General features: G+C 52.7%; 1 protein-coding gene across 6 annotated transcripts; it reads left to right on the plus strand.

Annotated features, from left to right (window-relative positions):
- Positions 1–26,703, plus strand: MINAR1 (membrane integral NOTCH2 associated receptor 1). Of its 6 annotated transcripts, none has more exons than XM_019803531.2 (4): positions 1–169; positions 14,611–16,961; positions 18,432–18,686; positions 22,737–26,703. In XM_019803531.2, the coding sequence occupies exons 1-4, from the start codon at positions 100–102 to the stop codon at positions 22,932–22,934; spliced, it is 2,874 nt and encodes a 957-aa protein (XP_019659090.2). In that variant the 5' UTR covers positions 1–99; the 3' UTR covers positions 22,935–26,703. The 6 variants fall into 6 exon arrangements, 4 of the variants coding, with proteins under 4 accessions (XP_019659090.2, XP_019659091.1, XP_019659089.1 ...); XM_019803532.2 differs by lacking the exon at positions 1–169 and adding an exon at positions 10,313–10,628; XR_004627629.1 differs by lacking the exon at positions 1–169 and adding an exon at positions 19,057–19,123 and having other exon boundaries at positions 14,243–16,961; positions 22,737–22,870.
- The last annotated feature ends 271 nt before the right edge of the window (positions 26,704–26,974 follow it).

Below are 26,974 nucleotides of genomic sequence, written 5' to 3' on the forward strand. Positions count from 1 at the left end.
TTATTGTGTGTGTCTGAGCTTGTATAGATCTGGGACTCTGTGAACATAAATACCAGTTTCCAGGGAAAGAAGAGATCCAACAGTTTATTTGCATTTCTGATGAGTTTGGTGAGGAAGTGTGGTACAGCACTTAATACTCGGAAGACAGACAACGAGTTCCTAGTTGGAGGTATGTTCTTTCCGAGCTTTACATGTATAACGTCTTGTTCCCTGGCTAGTGTTAGAGGCAACGTTGATGAGACTTTCCAGCTTCTGAAAGCCTTTGTATTTATTAACTCTCTGCTTCTCCCTCCGAAGCATTTGTGCTCCCCTGAGCTTTGGCTGTCTGTCCTGCCTTTCTCCACAGCATGCAGGGCTGGTCTGGGGGTTTTCTCCCGCAGGATTCCCGAAATCAGCCCTGTGTCGAGTCTTGACAAACGGGGAACAGAAGCCAGTGTTGCAGGGATGGCTTTGTGCCTGCAGGGCAGACACGTGAGGGCCAGGAGACGGAAGGGGAAGGCCCTGCTCGCTGCTCCCGCCCGGGCTGGTGGGCATTCGCAAGCCGGCTGGGAGCAGCTTCCACAGTCCTTGGCAAATCTGTTGCTAAAGGCCCACTGATGAGCTTTCCCCACTGACATTTGGATCCTAGATTTTGGAGCTTACCTGCAGACTCAATGTCCACTGAAAGTAAAAAAAAAAAAAAAAAAGAAAAGGAGGAGCGCTGTGGAGTTTAGAGACAAGCGGAGGCGGTTAAGGGCCCGTCTCAGGAACGCTTCAAACCCCTCGTATGACCTTGAGCAGTTCTGAGCTCTCCTGCATGTTGATTTTCACATGTATGAAATAAGAGCACATCAGATCATTAATCCCCCCCTTCTCTTTTAAAATTAAATCTTACATGACAGTTAAGTATATGGAATAGATTGGGGATCGGGGAGCAACCTGCTCGCTCCTAGCGTGACTCCAGAAGCGCCTTCTGGAACCGCTGGTGGCTCCCAGGACACAGCGGGAGGACCCCTGAAGGCTGCTCTCTAGAACATGGCGTGTTTCCTCTCTGAGTGTTTGAAACAAAATACTGCAGTTACCCCGTTCTGGACTCCGAGTGTTTCCCTGGCGCCCGCTCCTCCTGCATGGCTAGCCGTGTCCCCACAACGTAAGCCCTGAGGACCCTGACCAGGCAGCCCTGCGTGTCCCGAGTCTAGCCCTGTGCCCCACGGGTCAGTGGGGGCTCCGCAGGTCCTTGCTGGTGGACGAGGAGATGAGGAGTTATTCTGGCCGAACGATGACTGATGGATGGCTTTGCTCCGCCACCGTGTGAACCGTAGGAGGGCGGGGCTTGGATGTATTTGTTGCTGTGTCTCCAGAGTGTAGGACACTGCCTGGCTCATTGTAAGAAAGCCTTTAATGTAGTTGGAATTATTCAAGAGGCTTTTTAGAGTTCCAGCCTGGGAGGTGGGGTCCTCCACAGACACACACGAGCGCGCGGTTCCCGGACACCTGCATTCAGTTCACTTCTGACGGTAGCGACTAGAGACAGCATCAGATCCCACAGCCTCAGAGCTCAGTCCCGCAACAACGGTCCCCACGCTCCCCCACTTCCCATCCCCGCTGTGAGCCCCGGCTTGTTACCTGCACTTCAGATCGGTAACTGGCCGCAGATCGGGGTTCCAGCCGCCTTCTCCTCAGGGTCAATTAGTTTGCTGAAACGGCTCACAGGAACACTGCACATTGGCCAGTTTGTTAAAGGCTGTGAGTCAACTGCCCGGGGAAGAAGCGTGTAGGGCAAGGTCCCGAACGAAGGGGCTTCGGTCCTCTCAGAGCTGGGGGCCCTGTGTGGGGGAACGTGGAGACGTCCTGGTTCCTCGGACGTGGGAGCTCTCTGGAAAAGGGCCGGAGAGCTCTCCTCTCGGGCTTTTACGGAGGCTTCATTACATGGTCATGACTGACTAGGGCGTTGGCCGGTGACGCCAGCTGTAGCCACTGTCCCCTCCCTGGAGACGGGGGTGAGACCAGAAGTTCCAACCTTCTAAATACACGGTTGGCCGTCCCGGCAGCCGGCCCCAGCCCTCGGGGAGGGTCGCAAGTCACCTTTATCAGTAATAAGACACCCATTTCACTTTTACGGCTCTGAAGCATTTTCAGGATCTGTGGATGAAGGCACATATATTTGAGAAATACGTATTTTGGTTATCTGAATGACCACTACATATAGAGTTTAAAATTATGATACTGCACCGAGGAACAGGCTATCTCCGAGAGGTGATAAGCAGTATATGTGTGGTTATCGACTCCGTGTGGAAATATTCTGACTCTTGCTCTCTGGGCCCACGCAGAGTTGCCTTTTCCTGCCTACGTGCCTTGCTTGGCTAGAGAAGTCAGTCGGGGAGCTTGAAGACTTGGAGGGTGCCTCACCATGTTCTCCCTTCCCCTCTGCTCCGTGATAGTGAAAATTCTAGAAGGCGTCTGCTCGCTCAGTCTGAGTCCCGGATCAAAGGTGATGCGGACCACAGACCCCGGCTTACTCATGGGGGACGTGTACTCGGAGAAGAAGTAAACCGTTGGGGTGTGGGGGCTGTTTGTCACCGCAGCAGAGCCTGCCGACAGGTGCAGCCCGCACAGGGCGTGGGCTCCTGTCGGCTTGGGATCAGAACCCGCCAGGAGGGCCCGTGAGTTGCTGAGACAGGCTTCGTGGGGGTCGGCCCCGGGGGGTGGTCACCGCACTGAGGATGTAGTCGTCGATCGCCCGTTGGAGAGCTCAGCTGGTGATATACCCAGAGGGACCCACGATGACCGAAAGCCTGTGCGTAAGCCGTAAAATGCTGGTGTCATGGTTGAGGGGGAAGAAGGTGAATCTGATCAATGTCTTCACCGCTCCGGGAGATCACTGCTGTGTGATCTTGGAGTCCAAGCTAAGGGAGTCTGGGATGGGCTGAAAGGCCAGGGTCATATGGCTGCGACCAGCTGACGTGTCCTTCTTCATCCAGAGTAGAAAGCTCCCGCCAAGGGGACCACATGCGTGGGCATCGTCGAATACCATCCTGAGAGCATGAGCTGTTGGATGTGCTCACTGCTTGGTTTTTCTGGTGCTCTGGGAGTTCGTTAGTGTGTGCCCTCCACTAACGAGAACTCTCCTGACAGCCTTTCCCCTGGCCTGAGCCCCCAGCGTCCCCTTTGCCTTGAGCGGCTTCCCCCGCGTGTGTCCCGTCTGCTGCGTCCTTCCCTCCTGCGGTTCCCGCTCTGCGCTGGGGAGCCGGCGCAGCCTCCCGCAGCTGATGGGCAGGGACGTCCGCATGGAGCCTCTGGGCGCACTGGGATTTCGAGGACGGAAAGTTTCCCGCAGGGAGCTAAACATGCAAGTGTTCTGGTTACTCGAAGAGACCTCGGTGAAGAGCTGAGAAAATAAACCAAGAAGGTCAACGGACTGGTAGGGATTGGTGGGGGTCCTGTGAGTACCGAGGGTGGCAGGGGTCGTGGAAGCCACTGGGCGTCGGAAGCGCCGAGAAGCCCACCCAGAGACACAAGGAGCGGGCGGCGTAGGGAGCTGAGAAAGTGAGAAGTCATTCCTCAGTGTGTGGGGGGTAGAGAGTGGACGTGGAGTGGGCAGTGAGTGGGTGGACAGTGAGGGGACTCTGGGTGGGGCGGACAGAGGGTGGGGTGGGCAGTGAGGGGACTCTGGGTGGGGCGGACAGAGGGTGGCTGTGGGCTCTTCCTCTCCGTCCCCATCGCTGTCGGGGCACGTACTGCTCTGTGCTAACAGCCCGTCTGCTGGTCTGCCTCTCCGGCTGGGCTGGGAGACCCTGGAGGGATGGGACGGCATCCGTCATCGCGTTGTCCTGGGACTGGCACGGCGGCTGGCTCAGGCTGGGTGGCTCGGTGCGCGCTGTCGGGTGGGGGAGGGAAGGAAGGGCCGCCGCATGACTCACAAGGCTCTGCAGGGATGCGGAAGGCCTGACTCTCCAGCGGCCCCAGGAAGGAAGGACCGTGATTCAGTCCCCGCGCGAGCTCGGGCTGAGTCCGCTGCCTGGCCTGGCCACCGGGAAGCTCTCGGATCCAGGCTGAGGGAGGGGACTGCGTTCTCCACGCCCGGAGAGGGCAGCTCTACTTGACAAGCACGTGAGCCGATCAGGAATTATTTAAAGAAGAGCCGCGGGTCATCGGCACCAAGGTGTGACTCGTGCAGAATTCCCAAGCAGCTGCCAGCCCTCCCAGAGCCTCCTGGGGGTCTTCATGAATATGGAGGTCCAGACTTTGCCCAGTTGGAATGTCTGGGTTGGGAACCGAGCCCGGGTTTACCCCACATTTTACAAGTGCTGTGGCGAGTTGCCTGAGGAGGGGGAACCCGGGTTTGAGCCGACACTGTGAGTCACGGGATGTGCCTTGCAGCCACATGCCACCAACGGGAAGGAGGCGGTGGCCGCCGCGGGCCGTGGGGGGGCTGGCGGCAGGAGCCACCTGCAAATCCTCAGAGGACTGCCCTTAACAAGGGCCTCGGCTTCTGCCCAGCCCCTGGGCCCCTCAGGGAGGGGAGAGGCTCTCTTCTCCCGGGGGCCACCACGCCCCACGGCTTGGGTCAGGGGTGCCGTGAGCTCCAGGAATGGGGAGCGGGACGAGGCCGCGTGGCCGGCCACGTTTCCAGGGTTTGGGATGGGTTTCAGGCTTGCTGCCCAGGACAGTCCTTCTTCACATTGCCAGCAATACCCTCACTCCCCTCGTCGCCAGTCAGTAAGAGGCTCCCACTCTGTTTTAGGTTGTATTTTATCAATTAGGGCAAAGCATTTGCCTTCGGAGAAGGACAGCGGGCTTCCAGGGATGTCTACACATGAGAAAGTGGAGGGCATGAGCCTTCCCTCCCTCCGCGTGCTCAGGGGGCTGGGGACTCAGGCCCCCTGGTCAAGGCCCCGGTGGGAGGCCCAGNAGGTTGTATTTTATCAATTAGGGCAAAGCATTTGCCTTCGGAGAAGGACAGCGGGCTTCCAGGGATGTCTACTGTACACATGAGAAAGTGGAGGGCATGAGCCTTCCCTCCCTCCGCGTGTTCAGGGGGCTGGGGACTCAGGCCCCCTGGTCAAGGCCCCGGTGGGAGGCCCAGCAAGGAACAGCCCCCAAGTGTGCCCACGGGCCAGTCCCCAGAACCTCTGACCACGTTACCTTACATGGCAGAAGGGGCTTTGCAGACATGATGAAGATAGGACCTTGAGAAGGGTATTATCCTGGCCATCTGGTGGCCGGGGGTCATCCCAACAGCCCGTAAAGGGGGAGGAGAAGGCAGGAGACTTGCAGAGGGAGCCCTGAGCACTGGAGCAGAGGGGGGAGCCATGGAACTGCTGGCTTTGGAGTGGGAGGGACGGGCCGAGAGTCGAGGAAGCCGCGTCCAGGAGCCAAAGAGCGCAAGGAAATGGATTGTTCCCTAGAGGCCCTGGGAGGAACGCCGCCCTGCCGATACCTGGGTTTTAGCCCCGTGAAGCCCGCCGTGGACTTGTGGCCTCTGGCACTCTCAGAGGGCAGGTCTGGGTGGTGTTACAGCAGCAGGAAGAAGCTAATACAGGACAACATCTGAGATGATCCGTATTTGCCACCAAAGTATGGGGACCAGGACCAGAGGCATAGCTTTGTCCGACTTGTGGAGAACCTACATGGATCTTCGCCTTGGTCAGGGTTTCTCGAACCCGAGAACTCTACCCTCTTGAAACTGAGCCATGGAACCCAGTTTGGGAAACACAGCAGCAAAAGTTCAACACCATTGCAAACGCACATGAGGCTTGGAAATCACGGAGCTAGACCCAGTTGTCAGGTGGTCACACATGGGATCCGGGATGTGCGTTTAGATTTATTGCTGGAGTGAAAACAAGTAGTTAACACAAATTAAAACAAAACATAGAAAGTGTATGCAGGGAGTATATGGAGAGAGGGTTGGAAAAACATTCCTAGGTAAGAAATGAACTGGGGGATTCTTGTACTGGAGGCAACATTTTGGCTTCCCTGCCCCCCAGCCCACCAAATGCTGTCTGTCTGTATGTCTCCATTCTACCACCATCATCTGGTCCGGGGCCTCACCTCTTCCTGGAAGGTCAGAGGGAGGAGGCTGGACTGCAGATGATTTCAGGTGGGAGAGGGGAAGTTATGGGACCTCCTACTCGTTATTAATATTTTGCCCTTAAATGAGACACAAGTGATGCCTGAGTGTTCAGAAGGTATTTTTGGAGACATTTTGATAAAAAAGTAATCATTTTGGGGCTAAATATTATATCAGAGATAATATACTAATATATCATATTTCTTTGCATACCATATTTTATAAAGTGCCTCCATAGCCAGCCAAACATGCCACTTATGCTTCTGCCCCAGGACCTTTGCACTAGCTGTTCCCTCCACCTTGGACTCTTGACATCCTCCTCATGGAAGGAAAGTAGGCACGTGGTTTGTTTCATACATACCCGGGGACTTCATTCAAATGCAGCCTTTCCTCTGAGGACTTCTCTGACCATCTTATTTAAAATTGCAACCCCCATCTGCCCTGTTCTTTCTTCCTCCTCTCTTTTTCTCCGTAACACTGTACCTCTGCTATACAACACGTTTTGTTTATTTTGGTCATTATCTATCCCCCCACTTAGACTATAAGCTTGCTGAGGCGGTTTTGTCTTGTTTTGGTCTGCCCTGTATCCTGCTGTATTTCCACCAGCTAACGTAGTGCCCGGCACATGCCAGTTACAAAACGAGTATCTTTGGAAGGAAGAAAAGGCTGTCTCATTTGACCTCTTACTGATCCCAGGAGGAGGAAGCGATAGCTTCCTTTTCTAGATGAGAAAGCCGAAGATCAGAGGTGATAATTTACTTCCCAATTCCCATTGCTGGGATCTGCCTGCAAATCTTTTCCTTTTTATTTTTCATTAGAAAATGAGATATTCAGAACATTTAAGTAAGACAGACCTGAAATAAAAGGAGGAAAAAAGCACCCGGGGACAATTAATACTAGTTTCGGTATATAGAAGGTGTTACTATAGAGACAATTTTATATCACATCACAATATACCATTTAATAGCATGCTTTTTTACTTAAGAATATGCCATTAATATTAAACGTGTCAATAAATACATACTTGCAACATGATTTATTATTTCGGCATATTGATGTGCTACAATCTTACATGACCAGTTGGATACAAAGTTTATTGGTGATACTTTCTTCTTATAAGCAACATCGAGGAGAATGTATTTTTAGCATTTTTTTTCTTTTTACACATATCGGATGATTTCCTTTGGAGAAATACTTCGAAGTATGGATTTATTTAAAAATTTGTGTATTTTAATTTGAGGTGTAAAGTTTTATTTTAAATTTTACTGCTGATTACTTCCTGTAAGAGTCACACAGGTGTGTACCTCTCCAACGATACACGGGGTGCCTTCTTTCCCACATGCCCCACCCCCTACGTGACAGCGGTACGAGCCGTGACCGTGACCACGCCAGCAGGCAAAAAGCCCATGCCCTGTACCGCTTCTCCACCTCATAAAGAAAATATCATTTAAAATGCTTCTTTAGATTTTACAAATTGTAAGGTAGTCAGTTTGCTGTTTTAGTTTGCTTTACTTATTATGATGTGCGTTATTTTCGTTGCCTTTCTTTGTTAATTCACTATTTTTTCTTTTGGGCTGCTCCTTCTTTCCAATTAGTATTTAGAGCTTTCAAAAAGATGCCAAAAGCTTCTGCATTCCAGTTTTATTTTTCTCAATTTTCGTGGCATTTTTGGCATCATAACTAAGTCATTTCCATTTATCCCAGCTGATCAGTCTTTTTCTCCATGATTTCAACTTCTGGAATCTTGTATGGAAGCTGCTTACATGACCTCGCATTATCTAAATCCTGACTAAAATTTCCTTCTTTTTATTTCATCCATAATTTCCTTTTGTGTATGGCAAGGACTGAGAGCTAACTTAATTTTTTTACTGATCGGTTAACCAGTTATTCCAATAATACTTAACTATTGACGCATTGCTGTCCTACTGAATAAACCATTGTTTTCTCATTGACTCGAAAGGCTGCCTCCATCACATATTTAGTCCTGACCTACATCTGAGTCCGCTTCTTGTCTTTCTATTCTCCAGTGACTTATCCGTCGAGTTACAATTACAGGAGCTTTGTAGTAAGTTTTAATATTTGGCTATCCAAATAGATTGCCATTTTACCAGAACACTTAACCAAGCATCTCAAAGCAAATAACTTGACAGCGTTCCCTCCTGCACACAGGCCCTCTCACCATAAAAATGCAAAAACAAGGAAGCATGAACAACAGCCAAACACTGTCTTGTCGGTTTTCTTAGTTACTTACATTGACAGCCTCATTTATAAAAATTTTCTTTTGGGGGCGCCTGGGTGGCTCAGTTGGTTGAGTGTCTGACTCTTGATCTCAGCTCAGTTCTTGACCTCAGGGTCTTGAGTTCAAGTCCCACGTCGGGTTCCACACTGGGTGTGGAGCCTACTCAAATTTTTCTTTTCTTTTGGTTCCATTTTTGGCAGGTCTAAGTGGGAACTTGTTTTTCTAGTTTTTAAAATGTACTTTACCTTTCAATTAGTACATATATTTAAAAGTGAATAAAAGGACTGAACACAACCTAAGAGATGTCCATCTATCACTGAGATTACATAGGAGTTCGTATTGATCATTTTTGCTTCCCTGCTTTTTTTTTTAAAGGAAAGAATAGGTGAAAGTTCATGTTCTACTTGCCACCCCTTGTGTTCCTATCGCCTGCTCTTCGCCGCACTGGTGAAGGAGCATTCCCTTCCTAGGGTTATGGGGATGGCCACGCACCGAACACCGGATGTGGGACAGATGAAATTGACACACCGCCTCAACCGTTTTAAGGCTTTTTCTCTGTTTCTGGTGTTCTTCAGTCTCAGTGCGGTGTGCTTTGTTATTGGGGGTAAATTTATTTTTATAGACCTTATTTGCAGTCTCTCTTTGAATCTGAGGATTCATGTTTTCAATTCTCAAACATTTCTAGACATTGTTACTTTGATTATTAACTTTACACCATCCTCTCTATCTCTCCTGGAATTCTTGTTAGGCATTTGTTGAAACTTCTATGCTCTATGTCTTTTAACCCTGGTTTCACATTTTTAAAATCTTTGTATTCCTCTGTGCTGCATGCTGATAGATTCCCTTAGATCTGTCTTCCAGTTCACTATTTTTTTCTTGTTGCTTATGCTAATAAGTTATTTGATCTGTCTATTGTGATTTTTAGTTCAGTGACTATTTTTAATTTCTAGGGGTACTTTTCCAGGTCTCCGTGTTCTTTTTTCACAATGTCTTCTTTTATTTGGATTTCCAAAGATTTTAAAATATCTTTACTTATTCAAAATACACTTACAGCTTTTTTAAGATTGCCATGCCATTTTGCAAAGTCCTGAAGATTGCTATCCCATTTTGTGAAGTTCTTAAAGTCCTAATGGTTCTGATTATTTTCTGTCTGATGACTCTTACTCCCTGTTGAATATTTCCTCTTGTGTGTTGTAATTTTCTTAAAATATTATTCAGTGTTAGTGTGTGTGATTTATCTCTGCAGGGCACCATCGATTGTCCAGAGCATTTTGCATTTGTTTTGCTTGCATCCAGGGATATCACCAGCATGGTACTAATATCATATTAATATCTTAGCTTAGGAGTTCTTGAACCTTGTGGCAAGATAAATTTTGGCTCCAAAGCATTTAAGGCATTGGCCTGCTTTACATTTTAAGGAGTAACCTTTTACTCTGTTTAACCCAGAGGCTGACAGGTTTCCCTGTTTCCTGAGCTCACGAGCAGAGTTTTTCTCTATTTCATATTTTCACACAGAGTTAGAGAATAGTCCTTCAGGGGTCCCAGCTCCAGACAGACATCATGTTCCCACTCGCCATCTGGTGGAGGCCTCTTCCCTCCTAACTCAGTGGGAACCACCTGCCCCCCATCCCCCACAGCAGCCACGTTACCAACGCTCTTGCCCACCCTGGGATTTTCAATCCCTTCTCTCTTTTTGGCACCTGGGCATTTCTGGCTCTCTCCCAAACCCAGTTGCACATTTTTTTTAAAAAAATGTATTTTATCCAGCATTTGTAGGTGTTCATAATGGAAGGTTTTTCACATTTTCTATGCTTGCCTTCTCATCAGACCTGGAAATTGCTTCATAATGTCCCGGCTTCTTAGTCAAGGGCTTTGCACCAGGGCTGAGCTCGGGGTGGGGGACACGTCTGGGCACACAGAAGGGCAGCCCCCCCTGACTTCTCGCCGCCCTCCAGCAGATTTTGTGGAGGAAAGCTCCTCTGGAAGAGAAAGGGTCTCCTTTCAGTTTGACATTTTGTTACAGATGATACAAGGAGATGGAGAATTTCCCGAGCGCACGTTTCAGATCCCTCACATAATGCCTCCCTGTGACAGGTGCCCCGAGTCCACAGTTGCACTGGATCGCAGCAGCAAAGCCACAGGCAGGCCAGCACTCAGGCAGGAGTCACAGAGGCTGCAGGGAACTGTTCTGCAGTGTGCTCTCCACGCACGTGAAGGGAGAGCGCGTCCACGTGCCCTTGCGGCCCGCCAGTTTGGCTTCTGAACAATCAGTATATGACGGCGTGTGGGAAAGCCTGAATAAGAACACTTCCTAACGGAGGTTTGCTAATCTGATTGAAGGTTTGTATCATTCGTTCCCAGCAGATTTGACGGTTGTTGGCGGAAGGGAGGATGAAATCTGTAAGGCAGTTTGTGGAGTCCAGACAGCTGACTTCTGTCCAGAGCTTCACGCGGCAACCCTGTGAGCTGTGGCCCCAGAGTGAACCTCCCTTTCTTCTGCTCTGTCTCGGTCAACATCACATGTCAACACTATGAGCTCTGAAAAATGCGTAAGGCTATGGCCTCGCGGACCAGACAGCAACAACGTGCATCACGGCCAGAGTGGGACCTGAGAGAGATGCTGGGAGGGGGTGGGAAAAACGTCAGGCATCGGGGTTCTGCCCTCCCCAGAGCCACAGACTGGAGACAGCCTTGGACGGGAGGCAGGGAGCCTGGAGCAGGCTATGCCGATGCGGTGGTGTTCCGGGGGAAGACAGCGTGTGTCCGTCTGTGCATCCCGTGGGCTGAGTGCCCACCCCAGCCCGCAGGGGTGTTCTCAGCTCCACTGCCCACAGTCAGGTCCAGATGCCACCTGGCAGCCCGGCATCGCGTGCTCGCGCACCCCCACCCCACCCTCCATCCTCGGCAAACAGACCCTGCCCCACTGCCCCTTGCGCCCCTCTTCTCCGCCTGGAGCCCCTGCTCTGGCCCCTCCCCAGGCCGGCAGCCTCCGCCTCAGTCCTTGTGGCCCTTGACGATGGCCTCCTCGTCCTCCTCGAAGCCGGCTTGCCCCTTTCGCCATGGCTGGAACTCACCCCACCGAGGCCAGGCCCCCGGCTCCTTGCTTATGCCTCTCTGACTCCTGATGGTCACAACTGGACACTTGTGAACATGCTGGGGGGCAGGAGCCCTGCGTCCTGGGCTGATTCTGCCACGAGCTCCATGTGCCTTTGAAAAATTATGGCCGTGGGCTCAGTTTTCCCGGAGGGGCTTAGTCTGAGTCCTGGCTGTGGTCCTGCCCTGCCCCTGACCCCGACCCCGATGGCCACGGGCTCCCAGTTGTGCAAGCACAGCGTCATGTTCACCCTGGTGCTCGGGTGTGTGGAGGGCTGTGTGCCGGCAGAGTCCTGCAGGAGACCTGGGGCAGGTGCACGGGGTGGTGTCCAGGCTGTGTGGGGGGTGATGCGTTGGGGGGACACCCCATCTGTTCTGACCTCTGGCCTTCAGAGCTTCCTCAGGGCATTGGGTTATGAACTCCTGCTTTTTAGAAAAAGGACGAATGATGAGCTCCACAGCCAACTTGTTTCCCGTCTGGTGGTGTGAACTCCAGATGGAGGCAGGAACTCAGTTTGTGAGGGTCCAGGACAGAGTTTTCCGTGGTGGGAAACTGAGAGTGTCTGGAGATGCTGAGCAATGAGTGTGTCTCTGTGTGTGTGTGAGTGTGTGTGTGTCTGAGCATATGAGTGTGTCTTCGTGTGTCTCTATGTGTGTCGAGTGTGTGACTGTGTGTGTGTCTGAGCATGTGAGTGTGTCTCTGTGTGTCTCTGTGTGTGTCGAGTGTGTGACTCTGTGTGTGTGAGTCTGTGTGAGTGTGTGTCTCTGTGTCTGTGTGTGTGAGTCTGTGTGTCTGTGTGTGTATGTCTGAGCATATGAGTGTGTCTCCGTGTCTCTGTGTGTGTTGAGTGTGTGTGTGAGTGTGTGAGCATGTCTCTGTGTGTGTGTCTGTGTGAATGTGTGTGTCTGAGCATGTGAGTGTGTCTCTGTGAGTCTGTGTGAGCGTGTCTCTGTGCGTGTGTCAGACTGTGTTCTTCCGAACAGACAGAAGCGTGGCGGTGCCTCCCTTTGCAGGCTGGGGCGCAGTTACCTGTAGCCCGGCGCATAGCAGGTGCTCAGGAGACAGTGGGTCTCCCACTGGCCCCCGCACAGCTCGTCCTTCCTCTGTACAGTAATTCGCCTCCACTCCTATTTCTGCGCCCACTTATTTACTTGACACTCTTGCACACAGGCTGTCCCCACCTTAAACCAGAAGCTTTCATGGGGCGGGCTCGGTGGGCTGGGAGTGCTGGCTGGGGACTTGCTCTGCGTGGGAACAGGACCCCTCGGGGTTGTTGTCTCTTCCGCATGGGAAAGCCCACACCGCGGTCTCTGAGTGTCCCTGCAGACACGTGTGGGAGAGCACATGTGTGAGCCAGGAGCTCCTGGGGAGCTCTGCCCTCAGGAGGGACAGAGAACCCATTGCCAGGAGCCACCAAAACCTAGCCCAGAGAAAAGACGCCATTCCCATTGGAAACGGGCTGAGCTGACCTCAGAATCAGCAGCTCAGCCCATTGGGGCACCTTTCCAAGCAGCTGTGACAAGGGAGGTGCTGCCGTGGGCTTCCACGTTTCCTGGTAAATCTCAGACACGGTCCACACGTATCGATGGGCTCTACTCGCTCTCGTGTATGACGCGTTGTGGAACTTTGGTTTGGCGTGTTTAACTTTTCTGTCAGGATGGGTTCACCTAGTGTTCCCTTCCATTTCGAAGTAAGGCTTATCGTTATTACTGTGTGGGGATTACAAATAGTGGGTGTGGGAATTTTAGAAAGGTTGGGAAGTTGTAAAGAGCACATAACAGTACTCGTAACACATAAGAACACAGGGTGAATGGGAAGGGGCACTGGGAACGTTCTGGATCTTTCCAGGGGTTTTGGTTACTGCGCAGACATGCCCATTTATCGAGGCTTCGGCAAATGTGCACTTAAGATTTGTGCATGAGGGTCTGATATTCAAAGGAAAACTATGGGCAATTATTGACCTTGGGTTAATGATATGCATGATGAAATATTGGGGTGTCTGCACTTTACTTCAAAGTGCATTAAAAAAATAAGATGGCTTGATGAAGGGTAGACAGATAGATATGTGAGGAACCAAATACCGTAAAATGTTAGTGGTACAGTCCAGATGGCGGGTATATGCGTATTTGCTATGAAATTCTTTCAGCTTTGCTGTATGTTTGAAAATTTGCATCATAAAATACTGAGGAACAGAGATTACTCTTCAGGAAAAATCCGTATTTACCCTCCAAACATAACCACCGGTAATATTTCAGGGTACACTATTTTCTTTAATTTTCGTTTCCAAGAATGTATAACTTTCTGTAATTAAGACCTTCTTGCTTAAAACATTTATTTTCACTTTTTTTCAGTCAGTATTGTAGCATGGGTTTGTGTGTGTGTGTGTGTGTGTGTGTCCTAAAAAGTCTCCAATGTGTAATTTTTAAATGAAGGTATAATTTTCATGCAGTAAATCTCACACATGTGAGCACACGGTTCCATGAGTCTTGACAGATGCGTACCATTGGGGAAGCCCCCGGGGCCATGGGCGTATTTTCCAGAACGTCATGAAAGTGGCGCCTTACCTCACACAGCCAGAGGCTCCGGCTTCTTTTGCTCGAGCGCGATGCCTGTGGGCTCCATCCACGTCGTTGTTTCTAAGCTAGTTCCTTTTTTTTTTTTTTAAGACTTATTTATTTATTTATTCGAGAGAGAGCGAGCAGGGGTGGGGCAGGAGCAGAGGGAGAGAGAATCTCCAGCAGACTCCTGGCTGAGCACAGAGCACCCCCCCCGGGGGCTCGATCTCACAACCCTGAGATCACGACCTAAGTCGAAACCTGACGCTTCACCGACTGAGCCACTCAGACGCCCCAGTTTGTTCCTTTTTATTGATGGTTCACATTCCATCGTAAGGACAGGCATTGCTATCATTTTAATGCTCGTGGAAAGTCGCTGTGTACCATAGCATGTTTTATTTATGCATTCCTTGGTTATTTGGATATTCAGGATGTTTTATTTTTTCCCGATGATAGATGCCATCACAGCAAACATCTTTATACATAAATCATGGCCATCGATTCCTGGGAGGGAATTACAAAGTTGTATGTTCTAACTATTATCAAAGCTGACGATACATTTTTCAGTTACGAAGCTTCTCCTTGCATGTCTTTATGTGGCTCGTAACAAGCTTGGCTCACGACCCCACCGGTGTTTGTGACCTCCCTCCACTTTTTGACGTTGTCTCTGTAGAACGGACTGGAAGACTCTGTGTCGGCCGTGAGCCTCTGACATCCGAAGTCATGGAGACCCACCAGGACACTTCCCTCTTCTTGATGAACATCTTGGAGGAGCTGGGCAGCAAGCAAAGCGCCGTGTCCTACCAGGATCTGTGCAAGTCCCTGTGCGCCCGCCTTGACCTGCCGCGGCTCGCCGAGCTGAGAAGCGCGCTCTTCGACACGGCTTGTCTCGACCCCCACTTCCCAGCCACGCTCTTCAAAGACAAGATGAGATGCACCGGGAACAACCAGCAGTCCAAGAAGATCATGGTGGCCGCGGACATCGTGACGATATTCAACCTGCTCCAAATGAGCGGGGGCGCCGCCAAGCAGAAGCTGCCCAGCGGCCGGCAGAAGGTGCGCAAGAAGGAGGCGTCCTTCGAGTCGTGCCGGTCGGACACGGAGGTCTGCGCTGCCGCTGCGTGCGAGCCGCTGAACCGTGAGCTGAGCGAGAGGCCCTTCCACCGGGGCTACCCCACCCGGCAGTCCTCCCAGGGCCGGAAGGCGGGCCGCAAGGACTGCCCGCAGTTCGTGCCCGCCTCTGAGCCCAACTTCCTGCTGGGGGTCAGCAAAGAGCTGAAGAGCAGAGCCGCCTCCCTGGACCGGCTGCAGGCCCTGGCCCCCTACTCCGTTGCCAGCCCCCAGCCCTGCGAGATGCAGAGAACCTACTTCCCCATGAACATCGAGAACGAGTCCATCTCGGATCAGGACCCCCTGCCCATCAGCCAGGGCATCAAGGAGACCTTCGTTTCCAGTGAGGAGCCGTTTGTGGTCCAGTCCTGTGTCCAGAAAAGGAACATCTTTAAAGAGGATTTCCACAATCTGATGGCCGTGTCCCCCACATTGGTTGGCCCCACAAACAAGGCAGAGGCCGAGCGTGGGGAGCCCCAGGGTCAGAAGGAGCCCCACAAGACTCCCTTCTTCAATCACAGCTTTGAGATGCCCTACAACAGCCAGTACCTGAATCCTGTGTATTCCCCTGTGCCCGACAAAAGGCGGGCAAAGCATGAAAGCTTGGACGACCTTCAAGCCTCCACGTATTTTGGACCCACGCCGGTAATGGGGACGCAGGACACCAGGCGCTGTCCGGGGAGGCCGGGCAAGCAGAACCCCTGGCCGGCCAAAAGCTGGAGCCTGAACACTGAAGAAGTCCCTGACTTCGAACGGTCCTTTTTTAATAGAAATCCCTCCGAGGAGAAGCTGCGGTACCCAAATTCCAGCAGCCCGAGCCCCAACTTCCCAACCCCAGACAGGCGCCCCACTTACCTCACACCGAAGGACCAACAGCCGATCCTTCCCGTTGGCTACTCCGCAAAACCAAACGGGCTCAAGCCTAAAGAGCTCTCATCCCCTGTTGACCTGGAGAAGCGTGAGCCGGTCAAAAAGTTCAAAGACAAGAGCATCAGCTGCACCAGTGGGCAGCTCAGCTCGGACACCAGCAGCGTGGGCACCCAGACGGAGCAGCACGCACCAGAGCCCAAGAAGGGCAAAGATTTGTGCGCCTCGGGGCAGACCAAGTACGGTGACAGGCACGCCATGAAGCAGTCAGATGACGACTCGGAAATTGTCAGCGATGACATCAGTGACATCTTCCGATTTCTTGATGACATGAGTATCAGTGGCTCCACGGGGGTGATGCAGTCCTCCTGCTACAACAGCACGGGGTCCTTGTCTCAGGTTCACAAGTCAGACGGTGACAGTTCCCCCGAGCACAACCTCACCAAAATCGCCAACGGGCTCCCCGGCAGCAAAGGAGAAAAGGGCAACCGGCCTGAGAACAGCCACCACTCGGAAGAGGAGCTGAAGACCAGTGTGTGCAGACTGGTGTTCAGGATCGGTGAGATCGAACGGAAGCTCGAATCACTGTCGGGGGTCCGCGAGGAAATCTCCCAAGTCCTGGGCAAGCTAAATAAGTTGGATCAGAAGATGCAGCAGCCCGAAAAGGTGAGCGTGCAGATTGACCTGAATTCCTTGACAAGCGAGGCTCCGTCCGACGAGAGTGCCTCTCCGCAGATGTTCCGTGCGCACAACGGCCCCCGGGGACCCAAGCTGGAGAACGCAGCCGACTGGTACTGCTCGGACGCCAGCGGGAGCAACAGCGAGAGCCTTCGCGTCCAGGCCTTAAAGAAGAACCTCTTCACCAGGCCGTCCTCCAGGTCCCTGACGGAGGAGAACAGTGCCACGGAGTCCAAAATCGCCAGCACCTCCAACTCGCCCAGAGACTGGCGCACCGTCACCTACACCAGTCGTGCGGGCCTCGGGGAGGAGGGGAGCAAGGACAGAGGCCCCGGGGAGAGTAAGGACTGGCATCGCAAGTCCAAAGAGGTAATTTCACCCACGCCCACGAACCTGGGCACTCGTGCTGCTGCAGCCCTGGTGCGTGTCCCACCCTGCGCGTTACAGGAGTCAGGAGAAAGCCCTTCCCTCCACGTGCTGGCTCTCCTTCCAGACTTGGCAGGCTTTCCGTGTTAGAACAGGCAGGACGGCACAGGCAGGTTGTCTGTCCCGCCAGCTCGGAGGAGTGCATGCCGCCAGGCTGCCCACGGGAGAAAACGGGATCTGGATACAGGATGGGTGGCAGAGGCCAGATTCTCGTGGAATGGGGAGCATGGTGGAGAGTCGGGCATTGCCAAGGATGGCTTCCTGTGCCTTCTGAAATAGCGGGGTGCAGGCGGAGGCAACGGGGATGCCTTCCAAGCACGCGGGCTCAGGTGTCCCTTCCCTGCCTCGTGGATTCACGGTGTTCCTCTTTGAAAGTCGGAGTCTTTTCATGCTAAGATCGATAGACGAATGGTAGGAAAAGCCAGACAAAGGTGGAAATGGTTCCCGGAGCCGCCACCGAGGACAGCAGCTCCCCGTACGCCCCTTCCTTTGCTTTGTCGCTGTTGTGCATCACGCTGTGTGTTCAGCTCTTTTCGTGCTGGCTTGAGCGTGTGTGCATCTTGAGAGCCGGCCTCCCCCTGGCAGGTCCGGAGTGAGCGCACGCACAGGGGCTCGTGTCCCCTGTGGTGGGTGACTCGTGTCGGTGGCCCGTGGGGCTGCTGTTCGTCATTCTCCCAGGGTTTCAGTGAGGCAGTTTCCACGTGCTGCTTTCTCAGTTCCCTTCCCTGATTCTGAAGGTCAGGGGACTGACCGGAGGGTCTGGTGGCGGAGAGGGAGTGACGGCGGTGTGGGCTGCAGACACGCAGAGCCACGCGGGGAGCCCGGGTTCCCAAACAGTGCCAAGAAGGAGAAGCTTGGAAGACGGGCCTCTCAGCAGGTTTTCGGTGTCCAAAGTGGGGGAAAAGAGTAAAAGATCCCAAAGCATCAGCGATGTCTGTGCTGGTGGCTGCTCTGTCCTTCTGCAGCCGTGGATGGCACGAGGGGTTGGAAAGAGGCCAGTGGACACGTGCTGGCCCGGTCCCCGTGCAAGTGCACGCTCATGCTCACACACTTGCCCGGCATGGCTCACCACGCACTCATGCAGGCCGTCCCTCTTAGGCACCCTCCCCTCCGTCCCTCCGCTCGAGATCTTGTTTTCCCTCTTTTGCATCAGGCGCGTGGCTTCAGTGGTTGGTGGCAGTGATGGTGTGAGGGTTTGGTCAGGGGCAGGCTCAGGTCAGTGCTGTCATCATCACGAGTGTTCCCGGAGAATGCCCCCTACAGGCATACTTAGTGTCTGCATGTAATAAGTGTGTTCCCCTGGTGGGCTGGCCACAGGGCCCGGGGCTGTAGAGCTGGACGCTGCCCAGTGCGCTGTGACACCCCACAGCCTCTGTGCCGCCTGTCTGGACCTCTCTGTGCCCCCCCCCGCAGGCGGACAGACAGTACGACATCCCCCCCCAGCACCGACTGCCCAAGCAGCCCAAAGACAGCTTCCTGGTGGAGCAGGTGTTCAGCCCGCACCCCTACCCCACGTCCCTCAAAGCCCACATGAAGAACAACCCTTTGTACACGGACATGCGGCTGACCGAGCTGGCCGAGGTGAAGCGGGGCCAGCCCTCCTGGACCATCGAGGAGTACACGAGGAACGCGGGCGACAAGGGCAAGCTGACGGCCCTGGACCTGCAGGTGAGTCTCGCGCTGTCCCTGGGGCGGGGGTGGGGATGGGGGGAGGGAGGGGCGGAAGCCCAGCCACACCCCGGCCGGGGCACGAGGACCCGGGATGGCCAGGTCCAGCCTGCTCTCTCACCCTTCAGCTCCCCGGGCCCCCACCATGGAATTCTGAACTGTCACAAGCCGCAGAGCAGAGATTTTAACGAGGGGAGCGTGATTTGGCTTAAATGTTTGGCAACATTTGACTGATGTCTTTACTTCGGCCACGTGGTTTGCTAACAGCGCCTTTAAGGTTCTGCACTAAGTGCAGCTTCTCGCCTTTGCTCACAAGACCTGAGCCAAACTGTTTAATGAGATACGAGCTGATTTCTCCTTCCACATGTAGCACGTGGGATAAGCATAATTGTGGGAGCCAAGCTATGGACTATGTTTCCATACGGAGCAGCCCCCAGGTAAGAGCCACCCCCGGGAGCTCTGTGAACGCCGTCGTGGCCGGAGGGCATGTGTGCTGTCCCGCACACGTGGGGTTGGGGTTCGGTCCCCTTGTATGTGGGGGGGCAGCTCCACCTGCTCCCATTCTCACCGCCTCTGCCTGTGTCTCCCCATCACCGCGAGCCCGGGTGGCCCCTGTCCCCGCCTGCGGGGTTAGCTCTGTAGGCGGTGGGGCCATAGCCCCGGTGGTGCCAGACCTACAGGTCTCAGGATGACCGTGTCACTCGGGGCAGTGGGAGAGAGGCCAGCAGGGTGGCCTGGACCCGAAGCAGAGGGGACTGAGCGGGCGCGGTGTGGCGGGAACAGACGTCACGTGTCCACGGCGCGGGCTCTGGTCCAGGGCTCCCTTGCCACGGGACCCAGGACATTCATGCCCCGACCCGTGCATCCATCCCCTCACCTGTCCAGCGGGCACACAGCACTGTCTACGTCGCAGAGTCCTTGTGAGGAATTTTGGAAAGAAGCTATTTAATGTACCGGTGTTCAGTAGCCACTGAAAGGGGTTTCCGGGGCGGATTCCGGGTGATGCTGAGATCGTCAGTCCAGCTCCCCAGCCCTCTCCCCTCCTGCGTGCACCGCCTCTCCTGTCCTTGTCCTGCTGGCTAGACCGGGATGGATTCCCTGCAGGTGGGCCGTGTGCGGCTTTGCTGTGGGTGCCGTGGGCGTCAGGCCCCAGGGGTGAGAGGGGTTCCACTAGTGTGCGGCCTTGAAGGGGTCAGATTAACCGAACGAGTCGCGGATTGAGAAACATCTTCTTAGCGTGCGGACGAAGGAGGCTGTTTCCAGGTATGCGTGATGTTAGTGTGCCGTGTTTGTAAAGACATAACAAGAAACCAAAGTAGATCTTCAGGTGAGAGAGCTGTGGGTGACGTCCCTCACTAATGCATCACGTATCCAGCTGCTCAGAACAGAACAGGAGGGAGTGGCGTTGGCCGCCGGGCCAGGGTCCCTGCTGCAGAGTCGAGCCGGCGTCGGGAGCACGAGAAGGCTGGATGGTGCGGCCTGATGTGTGTTCCTCTCTCTCCAGAAGCTCAGGTCGTGTGACCGCAGCGTCAGCATCCAGACGGTCTTTGTGGGGTCCCCTGGTGGGCACATGTGAATCCCCGTCCGTGGGGCCTGCTCGAGGGCGTAGGGAGGGTGTGGGCCGAGCTTTCACTGCCAGAGTCTGGTCACAACAAGGTCCGTCGCCTGTGTCCCTGGAAACCTTGGCGTCACTGCTCCATTTGTTGTCCCTAGAGCTTGCACTCGTTGAAAAAAACTGTGAAAAAGTTCATCTCACAGGCTGACCCCCAGCCCACAAAGTGTACGTGCATGAAAAGCAGCCGATTTCCTTCTGTCTGAGGCAGAGGGAAGGAGACACCGGGTGTGTGGTGTACACATGCTTGCCTCCTTGGCAAGCTCGGGAGGAAGCGGGGCTGGGGCAGCCCACGTGGCCAGAGCCCGTCCTGAAGGTGCGTGGCAGGGAGCAGCTCCACCAGCCCTTGCGGGTGGCCCCCTGCCGCTGCGGACCAGCCTCCCAGCCAAATATGCCCCGCCTGGATCCATCTGTCCCGTCTAGCGTCCCTGAGATAGCTGAAGGGCTTTCGTGGCTGTGGCCACACACCCCAAGTGCTGCAGGGAGCAGAGCTTTGGTGGGGAGGGAGCCCTGGCTCCAGCGAACAGATGGGCGTCCGTCCACACGCGGGAGCCGGTGGCTCCGGGACCTATCAGAGGACGCTGTAGCCTGGCTCCCGCGAAGACGGAGCCCCATGCGCTTACGGACTGCGGTACGGAGAGAGTGCTGTTGCTTACGGCGGCGTCGGGGTGGCTGGTGCTGCGTCACACCCCGCACATGACAAGAGCCCGTAAATGTTCTGCCTCAGCGAGGAAGGGGGTCTGGGGGTGCGGTTCTAGCGACCCCTGAGTCCCATCCTTGCCATTACGCAGTGCTGCCTAGAATGTACTAGAACAGGGGTTGCAAAGGCAGATGGTGACCAGTCTAGGGCTTGAGGACTCTGATGTCTGTCCCAGCTGCCAGACTCTGCCACTGCCTCCCGAAAACGGCTCCCAACCGTCTGCGAACGGCTGGGCGTGGCTGTGATTCCATGAAGCGTTATCTCGGACAGCAAGGTCTGAATTTCACAGAATGTTCACATAGCATGAAATATTCCTCTTTGATTTTTGCCAACCATTTAAAAATGTAGAGGCCATTCTCAGCCCGGGGGCTGTTCACAGGCAAGTGGACGTGGGGCCGCAGGCTGCCCATCCGGCTGGCCCGTCCGCAGCGGGTGAACACATGCCCCACGGGTGATTGCAGAGTGTCAGAGAGCGGCCTGGTACAGTGCAGCAGGCAGGGTGAGAGCCTGGGGAGCACCCCCTAGGGAACCAGCTCCGGTGACAGGACATTGTCACCCTGGGATCTGAGGCCGAGGGAAGGAGGCTGTTTCTGCAATCCAATGAGACCCACGGTTCTGGGGCAGGTGCCTGGTAGGAACTGAGAGAGGCCCTCGTCCTCAGACCGGGCCCGCCTGGGTGGGTCCGGGGCACCAGGCTCCGGGGGCACGGAGCGCGGCAGGAAAGAACAGGGGGAGCCTCTGGAAGGACAGGTGACAATGAGTAACAAGCGTTAGAATCACCAGCATTCTCCCAATGACACGGTACAACTCAGTTTTAAAAGAGTTTTTGAAGGATTTGTTTTGTGATCTTGCGTGTGTGAGAGAGACTTCAATGTGCCCATGTTTTGGGCATTAAAGAAGCCGAGAAAATCTTCAAAATGGATATTTTGTTTGCGTTTCAAAGATTGAGGTGACCTCACTTGGAATTTCAATGTGTTTGGTTTTATGTGACACTATGTTATTAAATGCTTGCCAGGTAAAATGAGAATACTGCCTTTGTGATGGGAAGACACAGTAACTGTCCCTGGGGAGTGGGATCGGCGGGCAGGATGGGTTAAATGTGGCGCTTTTCTTGCAGACAGTGCATGCGTCTCAGGGAGATAGGAGACGGATGTCAGTGCGGTTCTGCCCCTGGGGATGCAGCCCCGGGCGTGGTGACGGCCTGCGCGGCTCTGTAGACCTTGACTCTGAGCAGGGGCCTGACCTGCTCAGACAAACGTTTGAAATGGAAATATTTTATATTTTGTTTGAACTGCTTATCTGGGAGGTGCCTTTGATTTTTCAGTAGGGGCTTTGGTGATGAACTGGGAAGGGAATCAGAGCGAGAGGACAGCCTGGCTTCCAATGGCTCTGCTCTTAGGGGCCGCTGGGGAGAACATTGGTCAGGGACATGCGCTGCCCCTCCTGCCACGGGGCCACCTGCTCTGCGTGACAAGCCCTGAAGGTCAGCCCTGTTGGTCTCGGTCCTAATTTGCTTGCTCGCAGAGAGGAGACCCGTGGTTTCCCCGTGTCAGGACCTTTAGCGCACGGGCAGCAAGGGTAGGGCAGGTGCCGTCTGCGGTGCGTGGGAGCCCGGGGCCTCGGCAGCCCGGCTCGGCGGTGGACGTCGCGGTCAGCCCTGACGGCCAGCTGCGGACAGCTCGGGGGCTTCGGGAACCAGGGTTTTACTGCGTCTCTAACATCTTCTCTTCACTTCTAGACGCAAGAATCTTTAAACCCAAACAACTTAGAATACTGGATGGAAGACATTTATACTCCAGGCTACGACTCCTTGCTGAAGCGTAAGGAAGCCGAGTTCAGACGGGCCAAGGTCTGCAAGATCGCCGCCCTGATCGCTGCCGCCGCGTGCACGGTCATCCTCGTGATCGTTGTGCCCATCTGCACAATGAAATCATGAGCCCGGGCCGCCCGGCGCACAGCCCATGACGGCCGGCGCCCCGCTGTCCGGGGTGAGGTCTCGGGGCGCTGTGGCGACAGCACGCTGGAGTAGGGATGGGGTCACGGAGGCTTTCTGCCCATGCGAAGACGCTCTTCAGAACGTGTGCATTCTCCAGAGAAATCTACCCTCCTGTTGGCTTCGACTTAGTGACACTCGGATGCATTTGGGGAAGTGCAATATCTTTTCCTACCAATAGAACGTACCAGACTACCGTTAGGCACAAATTGAATTCCATGCAAAAATAATAATAATAATAATAATAATTGGATTCTTTCCATTTTAATGAAGTTTCATGGTGGGGAATATGTTAAACTGAAGATATTTGATACCTGCCTGCTTGGGGACACGAAGGGAGATCGCAAGACGAGACGGAAAAAAGACGAGTTCTGTTTTCCTTCACGTTCTCAGACCATTGCAGGTGAAGTGACAGGTGTCGTGCCCTCAAAGGATATTACTTCTCTGTTGACTTTCATCAAGGGCTACTGACTTCTCATCCTTGCCCTGCCGCCATCATTACGACCCTCACTGCAGATTTTCACGGAACATTCTGGACCTTCCTCCTTGTGCGCAGGGCAGGAAGGAGCTGAACTGCCCAGTTAGGCATGGCACGGCGTGTTCTCCCTCTGCTTACTAGGCCAAGGTACTCAGGCCAGGAGACCTTGTTGTCCCCACGCCGAGGTGAGGGGGAGAGCCGCTTGCCAGCAGTGTAAGGCCGGTCTCCGAAAATCACGGCCGCCCGAAGGGTCTCGCATGCTTGCGTCAGTGTGTGGTTCCACTCTCTGGCCTTCTGTCTCCTGGTGACACTGGATACTCTGCTTCTCACCCACGAGTTGAAGAGCTTGGAACGTGTCCTGTGCCTCGAAGAGGAGAGACGATGGCTGAACTTGACATTCTAACTGTAAACTGTGGTTTCCGTGCGCCCCTCGTCCCGGCCGCGTCCAGGGGCTTTCACGGGATGTGGCACATTTGTCGATAATACGAGAAAGGTGCCGAGGTGCTCCTGGCCACCGCGACACCATCTCCAGAGTTCCGAATATTCGTCAGCAGCGCAAAAAAAAAAAAATTCCTCTATTTAACCGTTTATCTATCTATCGGTATGTCTATCTAAATACCTAATTTGGGGTTATTGTCTTCTCTGTTAAATAACTTGAGAGCAAGGTTTCTCCAGCGTACAGGAAGCTGTTGTAACTCGATCAGACTTTGACCTCTGTTTCCACCTGTCGAATGGTGCTTTGACACAACTGGACAGAAAGAATCCTTTTTAGCATTTGATTCTGATGTCTTATTACAGGTCAAAGAAAAATGATTGACAGGTACTAGCTACCTTAATTCTTCTGAGAACAAGGTGGGTAGCAAGACTCATTGCTCTGGACTGTATAATAAATTAATTCCTGAAAGAGAGGTTTGGGGCATATCTCAGATTTTAAAGCAATAGGAGTCCAGCATCCATCCCAGAAGCCTTCGAGTAATGCTTAGTTTGCTCTGTCTAATCCTATAGCTCCCCACACGGGGTAGTCAGAACATTTCATGCTGTGAACAAGTAAGGGACGGGTGCTTTCATCTGTAGCGAGCCTTCATTTTTAGGGGTCTTCATGTTAACTGTTTCTATTCTCCAGTTTATGTATCGATGTTCAACTAGGTGACTGAAACTTAAGCCTTAGTATGAAGAACTGAGGATTTATAATTGAAAATGAAAAAAATATATATATTATTGTCTATTGTCAGAATTTTAGTCTTTTGGTGCTCTGTTCTGGGTTGGGTACACTAAATAAGGTTGTTTCTTTCATCCCAAAGGAGATGCTAGATTTGCACCTGTAAGAGTTGGGAGTTGCCTAACCAGCTCTCCTGCCAGCCAGTATGGCTCTGTGATACACTGTCCCTGTTATCAACAGATTCAACCAGGAGAGCGTCAGAGATAGGCAGTTCCCAAGCTCTCGCTCTATGATTTGCAGAGAAGTGGAGATGCACTTACCCAGGATAAGAAGAACTTTGTCCAATCCCAACCACTGCTCCCCTTGCCCTCCCCTTGGTCCTCCACGGGGCGTGGACCAAACCACTATTGCCACTGCTCTTGGGTGACCCTGTTCTAATGGGCCCTGCTTGAGCCATGTGTCTAGCGACCACGGGGGGAGCGTGCTTGTAAGCCCCACCCTGTGTGCAGAAGAGACGGGACTCTGTAGAATTTTCTTCTACCCTTTTCCTATCTGAGGAGGGAGCAGAGAAATTTCGTCTTGCTCAGTCCAGCGTAGCTTTAGAGCTCAACTCGACATCATTGCCCATGATAAACAAACACCCAGACCTGCTGATGCCCTGGGAAACCAGGTGGCCGCAAAGGCAAGTGGTTTCCTATGGGAATGGGTTATCCCCAGCCTTATAGGATGGAGCGTGGTGCCAAGTTATGGATCCTTGCCATGGCTTGAAGCTGATGGATGCTCGGCGTCTTGGGATCTAGAGAAGGTGAAGTTCACAGTTGGGTCTTTTCTCTCCACTGACCCCAAGCTTGTGACAGCCTTCTTTCCCCAGACCCCAGACTCCTGTATCCCTGTATTTGCAGAACGGGGCAAGAGCAGAGTCTGGCTGGGAAGGAGACCTCTACCCATCCCTCTCACATTGCCTCTCATCTCCTGCTTCTGTGAGCTCCCGGTGGGTGACGTGTGGACTGGCCAGTCTTCTGTGCTGGGCACCACCTTCTACAATGCTCTCTGGCATTTTCACACCAAGTACAATTTCTTATGCCCAGGCCTAAAATCACACCACTGTCAAAATTAACTTCATTTCTCTTGCTTTTATAAAATGAACAATCAGAGAATGTTGCTTAAGGGATGATGCTGAAATCTGATATCCTCAGCCCATGGCTAAATTCAGAATCGCTCTTTTCCTCTTTCCTAGTCTGATCTGCTTTGAACACAGCCTTGCAGAAAAGCGAAAAGGTTCCCAGCTCAGTTTTCAGATGTGTCACACCACTAGCCCCCTCTTCAGACTGCAAATACAGTAAGGCAAATCCTATTTCTGCCACCCATTACTAGCCAATCATAAACTGTTAGTATTTTAGGGCATGCGGCCGTGTGACTGAGACCTGCAAGGCTACTTTCATAGATGTGCAAACTCCCCGCTCTGTGCCCCGAGTCCTGATACCCTTATTGGAATCAAGCAGTGCTGTTTTTGTTTACACTTGACCAATATAAGAGTTAACAGCACCGCATTCTGTTAAGTGGTATAAAAATTTGTGAATGTTGAAATTCAACATGCTTCATATTATAATCAACCTGCAAGAATATTGTGGTCAGTTGTGTGAATACCAGATCAACATATACTGTATATTGTGCTATGGAAATTTGTATTTAAAGGCAAAGATATTAGTAATTGTCAGTATAATTGGGGGAAAGGGTATTAGATATTTATTGATTAACAGTGAGAAATGCAACAAACTTCCTTATTTATGCCTTATGAATAAAAGGGTGTGAAATGTAAGGTGACGTTTTCCGTGGGAGACTCAAGGAATGGTATTTTTGAAGGCAGGGATTGTCTTTTCTATGTTTGTCCTGTATAGCTGTCAGCACACTCTTGGTGCTTGATCAACGTTATATAAAACCAATAACTAAGCACATTTTTAGATCTTTTTTCAAATGGCTTGTGTAAAATTTGGTTAACGTACAATGGTTGGTTTGAAGCTATTCATGTAAAATCTGCCTCTCTCCAAATATAATCGAAAATAAACTGAAAAATTATGAGATCTCTTGCAGTGAGATTTTGTTCTATGCGTAAGTTGTACGTGTCGAGTTTTATGCACACGTCATTAAGTGTCCAACTTGGTGATTTTCCACAAATGGAAAGCACGCATGTAACGAGTGCCCAGAGGAAGAGGCAGGATGGTCAGACACCCCGGAAGCCTCCTTCGTGCCCCCTTCCGGTTAAAACCTGGCAAAGAAAAATGGCCCTCCTCTCTTCTGAGGGCACACTTACTCCTGCTGGTTTCTAAACTTTATGTAATTGCAGTC

The sequence above is a fragment of the Ailuropoda melanoleuca genome, chromosome 9, assembly GCF_002007445.2.
Source record: "Ailuropoda melanoleuca isolate Jingjing chromosome 9, ASM200744v2, whole genome shotgun sequence".
Lineage (NCBI taxonomy): Eukaryota > Metazoa > Chordata > Mammalia > Carnivora > Ursidae > Ailuropoda > Ailuropoda melanoleuca.